This window comes from Montipora foliosa, chromosome 6 (assembly GCF_036669935.1).
Source record: "Montipora foliosa isolate CH-2021 chromosome 6, ASM3666993v2, whole genome shotgun sequence".
Classification (NCBI taxonomy): Eukaryota; Metazoa; Cnidaria; class Anthozoa; order Scleractinia; family Acroporidae; genus Montipora; species Montipora foliosa.
Genome location: NC_090874.1, coordinates 28726475 through 28733974, shown reverse-complemented (window position 1 = coordinate 28733974; position 7500 = coordinate 28726475). Strand labels below are relative to the sequence as shown.

General features: G+C 39.7%; 1 protein-coding gene across 7 annotated transcripts in view; it reads right to left on the bottom strand.

The window, feature by feature from the left end:
• Positions 1 to 7500, bottom strand: part of LOC138007093 (centrosomal protein of 83 kDa-like) — a 622454-nt gene that overhangs the window by 105402 nt on the left and 509552 nt on the right. For all 7 annotated transcript variants that reach the window (XR_011123993.1, XM_068853816.1, XM_068853815.1 and 4 more), the window contains 4 exons: positions 7105 to 7188; positions 4720 to 4748; positions 4443 to 4524; positions 4230 to 4307 (listed from right to left, as the gene is read on the bottom strand). Coding sequence is in view for 6 of the 7 variants with exons in the window: in XM_068853816.1 (XP_068709917.1) it covers positions 4230 to 4307; positions 4443 to 4524; positions 4720 to 4748; positions 7105 to 7188 (273 nt within the window). In the remaining variant the exon portion in view is untranslated. The remainder of the gene's footprint in view (positions 1 to 4229; positions 4308 to 4442; positions 4525 to 4719; positions 4749 to 7104; positions 7189 to 7500) is intronic.

The following is a 7500-nucleotide window of genomic DNA, read 5'->3' as shown; positions in this document are numbered from 1 at the left end:
AAGTGCAAACCTAAGCCAAAGCCACCTCTACATCCAATACCAACGGCAGAACCCTATGCAGAGAATCCATATTGACATTGTTGGTACCTTGCCACAATCTCGAAGTGGAAAGCGTTACATTCTGACTGTCCAGTGCAGTTTTACAAAGTGGGCTGAAGCGTTTGCAATTCCCAATCAACGTGCCACTATAGCAAACACCCGCATATGAGAACACTTTTTTCAGGTTTAAGGCTGATCATGTTCTTATTTGAGGGGTGCTCAGTGAGAAATCAGTCTGAAAGTGTTCTTAAAATGTTGTTAAAATTTTTTTCAGAAATACTTCCATTTATATATTACCAGAGGTTTAATTAACATACAATGCTGTTTTATAATAGATTTTATAGTTTTTAATGGTCCTTAACGCCACAGTACTTTGATATAAGTTACTGTACTGTATTGTTTCCTTATCCTAATATTATACCTTTCCCTTTGAATTAAGAACAAGTTTTATTTATCAGGCTTAATTTGTTCTTATTTATATGGTGCTTTATTGGCCAAATTTCAGCCTGATGTTCTTAATGTACTTGTTCTTATATGTGGGTGTTTAGTGTACTTGTGCAAGGGTGTTGGTGAAGAAATGAGCGTGTCCATATGGTGTGCCAGACAGCATACACAGTGATCAGGGAAGAAACTTCGAGTCCCAGGTGTTTGAGGAAATGTGTCATTTGCTGGAGATCAACAAAACGCGGTCAACTGCGTACCACCCAGAGGGCAATGGACAGATTAAGAACCTGCACAAAACCTTAAAGAGCATGCTGAAGGCCAGAGTTGAAGATGATCCACAGAGTTGGGATGAACACCCGGATTACTGTATGATGGCTTTTAAAAGTAGTGTCCACTCCTCCAATGGACATACACCTTTTGAACTCCTGTTTGGCAGGGAAATGCGAATACCCCTGGCAGGCCTGAAAGGAACTACTCGGAGTTTGTCAGTGATCCTCAGAGTAGTTGGGAAACTGTGTACCGTGACGTGAGGGAAAGTCTGAGAGCAGCTAAGCGTCGGCAGAAAGATCGCTACGACAAGGGCGTAAAACATATGGTGTTTCAGACTCGTGATTTAGTGCTACACTACACTCCACAGCTGAAGCTGGGTGAAGCAAACAAATTCCATCAGCAGTGGGAGGGCCCATTTGAGGTAGTGGAGCACGTCACGGACGTCACGCATCTGATGAAGAAAGTCAGGGACGTTCCAGGAGATCTCAAGTAGTTCATTTCAACAATCTGCAGTTGTATCAGAAGAGGCAGGAAGCACCATTGGAGGAACCAGTTGCTGGGGGGGTCAGTGGACGTGCCTCAAGGTGGAAACGAGGAAGGTGGAAACGAGGAAAGTGAATGGGTAGCACCAGCCGGTGGTGAGGTGGAAACAGTGGAGCCTGGTTATTGAGGTTGAGGTTGAGGTTACGGAGGAATTTGTCAACGAGGTTGTTGATGTGCAGAATGGAGAACAGAGAAGACGAACACAAGGTAGAAGAGGAACAGCCAGCTGAGTCCAAGAGAGTCCAAGGGCTGTACACGTAAGGAGACCTCCAGATCGTTATGGTCAATGGATTCTAAATAGTTTGCAGCAGATAATGGACCGTTTGAAGATGTTGGAAGACAAGCAAAGAAAGAACAAGGAGCGGATACAGAAACTGAGACCAAAATTGCTGAAGAAGGCTAGAACATTGCGGGGACTCTGAAACTGTTTTTTTTCTTGTAGAGAGATAAACCTTCAAGAGTTTTGCTAAGAGACTAAACGGATTTACTTTATTTTGTTTTATCACTTGCAGTAGTCCTGAATCCGGAGATTCCTTCCTTTTAGGGAGGGGATAGTGTAATGGGACATTTCGTGCTTGATATATAGTGTTTGGTAGAAGTGGTCGATCTCGGTGCTCAGTAATTGTGTGTTCTCGACCACTGGATTAAAGCGGTTTAAACTACTTCAGCAACCGTATGGACCCTTTTTAGTGTGACATTCATTACACTGTGTTGAAAAATAGGATGGGGAAGTGGGGACAGAGGACTTGAGGACTTGGGAACGCTGGGACGCCGGGACACAAGGACGCATTTCCGAAGTATAGAGACAATAAAAAGCAAGTTAATTGCTTATTATGGAATAGTACTTAAATCGCTTACTTCAGTTTTCCTCGATTTGAAAACTTTGTAGGATAATTTTGTCACAATCATATCTTTCGTGAAGCGAAATATTGACAACGTCCTTGGAGGCGAATTTATTATGTATTGGGACCGGTGGGTGGTTGTTCTTTCCTGTGGTATACTCTGCATTTTCCACAGCTAATTTATTGCTTTGTCGTGTGGAAACATTTTCGACCACGCTGGCCACAAGGCCATCATGCTTTGCAAAGACGAAGTTAATGTTTCAGGCAGTACTGCAATAAAATACATGTGGTTGCTTCAACAGGAACAAGTTCATCCAGTTAAAATGGTATGAAATACACGAAATTTTCTCGTAGGATACATTTACGAAAATGTCGACTTCAAATGTAAACCATCACACGACCATTTGTGTCAATGCCGCATAAAAAAAAGGATGCTCAAAGATGAAAGCCGATTAAAGTTGGGAACATTTACCGCAAAACACATCCACTTTGCTGGTGTTGACAAGAGAAAGTTCATGGGAACAGTGAGCATGAGCTGTTTCAGATTTTTGCAAGTTAACGACAGTTAAAATAAGCTATTTTGCAGATATTGCACATTTTACAGACGGACAACACTGTATTTTGTGTACACTGTATATTGCGTATATTGTGTTGTGTTTCATTCCATACTACAAGCATCCTTAAGATACCCTCTCAGGGTTTTCAATAGCTTTTCAAAGTATCGGATTTAGTAATGAAAGTATGGGATGTGGTTATTTTCCTTTGTAAACCAATTGCAAGTGCCTTGAGACTTGGGAATGATCACAGAAACCTGGGCCCCCTACACATTACCATAAATGAAACTAACTAACAAAATGATACATATATGAAATGAATCATATATTATATTGAACTACTGATGTGAAATCAAGTAAAGCTAACTGCAAGGATCCTAACTGTGAGGATCATAGCTTCAAATGAAACTCTCAGAAACGTTGTGACTAAAATTGATATGCCACAGTCAGGTGTGACATTTTATCACAAATAAAATAACATAAACTGGTCATTCCGTGCACCCCAAGTAGTATTGTTTTTAGTGTTAAGTCTTTAAGCCTCGGCACTCGTTCGAGAATGGTTAATGACAATCAAGGGTGACATTTTATATAGAGCTACTTAAACTCACGAAACTAATGCAATGTTATGTATTGAAGTAAAAAACGTTCTCTGGTTAAAAAAGGTTAAAAACATAAGCTTTCAGCTATCAGTCTATAGCCTTTCACAAATGAAAAAAGTTAGCACACAATGGAGATATATACGAAATTGAGGGCGAAGAAATTTCTAAAACTAGAATACAAAAAATGTGTAAAAAAGCTAAGAGATAAAATGCAGAAGAGGTCTAATTACAGTAAAATAGAGTACTGCCTAGGCAACAGTTTTGAGTTATTATCCGCATCAACGGTTTTAGCCATGTGCCAACTCATTCCAATGTTTTTCGAATGCGGTAATTGCCTTTTTCAATAAGACAAGCATTATCAAAGTCAATGGAGTGATTGTTCAGCCATGCATAGTTAGCAACATTTGAGCCCTTTGTGTAGTTTCGTTGATGTTCCTTTTTACAGGTTTGGAAGCATCTTCCGGTTTCTCCTATGTAGTTCAAAGAACAGTCTTTACATGGGATTTTATAAACAACATCACATTGAAGATCTGAAGGTTGTCCGTACTTTGGGGGCGAGAATTCTTGTTGAAGAGTTTTGAACAGTTTGTCGACGACGGGGATTTCATGGGTAAACCCTCTGCTCCAATCCCCATCCAAATAAAAATGTAGAACTCAAGATTTTGGTCTTCAGTTGGGTTGAAAAGGAAAAAACCCCAAAATAATTGCAATGCTTTTAGAGGGGAAAGTTTAACACTTGAAAAGGCACTCAGGAGTCATTCGAAGTGTTACCAGGAAATACCGCATAGTAAAATTTTACACCTTGTGATCAAGGGAACCAGACTAAATAGAAGTAGCAGTAAGGAGGAGACGGTTATGTTTACTACGATTGCATATCTTTAAATGATAACCTAAATGATCAGGTTATTGCTGAAGTAGATTGTGTTTAAATTTATTACCTTCTCCAAGTCTTGAAGTATGTTTTGTAAGCCTTGAAGTTCTGCCTTAAGTTGATTGCACTCCGCTTCTGCTAAGCTCTATATAAAGAAAGTATGCCACAGCTATAGGTAAAAAAACCCCAATCACAACAGAACTATTTAGATCCATACCCTTAAGACTGCCATATGGTGGCAACTACTGGTAGCAATATTCATCAAGTCCTTGTTACAAACCTTGATTTTATCGGTTGACCTAAGCTTTTCTTCAAGCTTCTCTTTCTCTGTGTTGAGTGCAACTTCAGATGCGGCTTTAGATCTGAAAACACACTTTTCGTTGACACCATGTTTTGTTACAAAAAATAAGTTAGCTACCAAAGAAAGGTGAGTGCAAGTATAAACAATTCAATAATACTCAGTATTTAAAAGTCACATCTGCAAAGCTGTTTAAGTTGCGAAATCTCCACTTACAATATATATCCACAGCAGCAATAATCAATATCAAAATTCCTACCTTTCCAACTGTTTCACGCCAGCCTCAAGCTAACAAGAGACAATGATGAAGACAATCAGTTGTTACCATGCAAACCACCACGAGCCAAAAGAAAGGGTTTTGCCCACTTGCAAATAACTTTAACATTGTCAAAATCCACCTGATGGTGACATTTATGGACATGGTTCGCAACTTGAGAGTTGCGATCAAACATTGACACAGCCTTTTTGTGATCTGAGACCTGATTTTTCAATGACCTCTCTGTCTGGCCTTTGTATATACTAAATTTCACTGTTTGCAGTGAATTTTGCACGCCACACTAGAAGATGGCTTACCTTTCCTCAACACAATTACAACTAGAAACGGAAAACAAATTCAAGTGGATGTTTACATGAAGACAACCCAGAAAGATCACTATCTCCATTTTCTTTCTTACCATCCTTCAAGTCACCAACCTTGTGTAGTGCACACGCTACTTCTACGAGCAAGATACATTCCCTCCACAAGAGAAGGAAAATGAGAGGACACTCAAAGAGTAAAAGTGGCACTCCAAGGAAAAGCTATTTTTCCTCCTTTATAAATGAATGTGAAAGGGCATTGGTTACGAAAATGTCCAAACCCACTGTGAATGGCTTTGTCATCCTTCCATATATCCCCAAAAAATCGTTAACAGTCTTTTTCCTCGACCAGAAAAACAAGATAAAACAGATCCCCCATCTACTGATGTGGTGTACAAAATTAAGGCAAGATAGAGAGCTCATTGAAAGGGCAGGTCTCAGAGCACAAAAAGGCCGAGTTGATGTTTGATCCCAACTCTAAAGTTGTGAACCACGTCCAAAAATGTCAACATCAGATGGATTTGACAATGTTAAAATCATGGGACATGAACCAAATTCCCACCTAATGACTCTTTCTTAAAGCTTCAATAGCCCTTTTAAAGACACGAAAACTAGCAATGACCACATAGTCATACCAGCAGTCTACAAATGCTCGGCAAATGCTAGTTTTCTACCCCATATGAACCATGTGAGCGTTAGCCCTACTGATGCAAATGGGCCCACACAAGGACAGAGAAAAACTCTGACCAGGGTTGAAATATGGGGTAGAAAACTACCACTTTACATCACACTCTAATCAGTTAAGTCTGTTCACATATAAGTGCTACATGGCCAACGTTTGCAAAGAACGCAATCCCTCCTTGTACTTGTACATGTTCATTGCCGTGACTTTAACATCTTCAGTTCCCACGGCCTGCTCCCGTCTGACCTTGTAGCTCAGTCGGTAGAGCAGCAGAGATCTAACCCAAAGGGCGCGTTGTTTTGTGTAGCAACATTGATCAGGGGTGGGGGTTTGGCGGGCAAAAAGAGAGCTTGTTTTTCACACTTGTGATCGTAGTAATTCTAATTCTGTGCTTAATAAAGTACCTATCTATCTATCTATCTATCTATCTATCTATCTATCTATCTATCTATTTTTGCCCCGATTTGTGATTATGCAGGAAAAGTACAATGGATCTTAACAAGTGTTATTGAAACCCAAAAAGAAAATTGGGGGTAACCACACATTTTTCAAAGATAATTCATAAACAATATTTGCAAAAAGCTTTAAAATACAGAGAAATGCATGGTTACCCCAATTTTTTTTTTTTTTTTGGATACCAAGAGTACTTACGAAGATCTACTTTATCTGCATTATAAGTTTTAAACCGCGCAAAAATATCCCTGTATAAATAAGCACTACCCAAAGGAAATCCGAGTATCTCGAGATGCGCAGAACGTATGTGCAATAACAATAGTGGGCACCATCCTTAATCATAATTTTGGTTATGTTTGTTGCCTTAGTTGTATTCTTATCATTTGTCAGATTTATGGAATTAGTCTTCTAATTTTGCACGCTTTCTTTCCTTTTTATGCAGCAAGTTTGGATCTTAAGTTTCTAAAACGTTGATTACAGTGTTTAAGTTTAGTATATCTTTTATTATTTTCAGTTTACAAGTCGATACCAATAAATATATGGAAAATTTGATCCTGGTTCTGGTACAGGCATTTTGTAAAGCCTCTGAGGCTGAGGCAATGCATGCAACAATATCCTGAGAAGTGCAAGGAACCACATACAGTGTACTTTTGGAAGACTGAAAACCAGGTTGCAAATTTTAAACAAGCAGTGAGATGGGAAATATGATGATGATGCACCTAGCCAGACACTACCGCAGACCATCATTAGTTGTGGATAACACAACTGGCCCATTGTATGTCAGGAGAGTGATCACTGCCATCAGCGCCTTTTACTGTAATATTAGAATCATTTTAATCACCACAATATTTCTACTTTTGAACTAAGGGGAGAGGTGAAAGGTATCGAGAGGGGTGTTGTTGCATCAAAATTACGTGAGAAATGCTAACAGACCTGTAGTTTTCCTTGTTCCAGTTGAGCAATTTTTTCCCATTCTTCTTCCCTTGCTGATTGCACACTGTTATTTAAGTAATGTTCCTGATGAAAAAACACACAGAAACACAGCAAAGACTGCATGTGTCACACTTGCCAAATTTGGAAATTTTGTGACCACTTTTTTTTCATAGGGTGGCACGTGCAGGGCATGAAGTGACAATTGGTATTCAGACAGTGGCCAAAAACAGAAAAAATTACAATTTCTCATATCAAAGGTAGAGTCTGCATACGAGCCAAGTGGCCCATCAGGCTGGAGCTTATCCCGGTTTCCATGGCATGAAGTGACTAGGAGTATTTCTACTCCCCCCTGGATGGGATGCCAGTCCATCGCAGGGTTACCCCCAGCATTTCGCC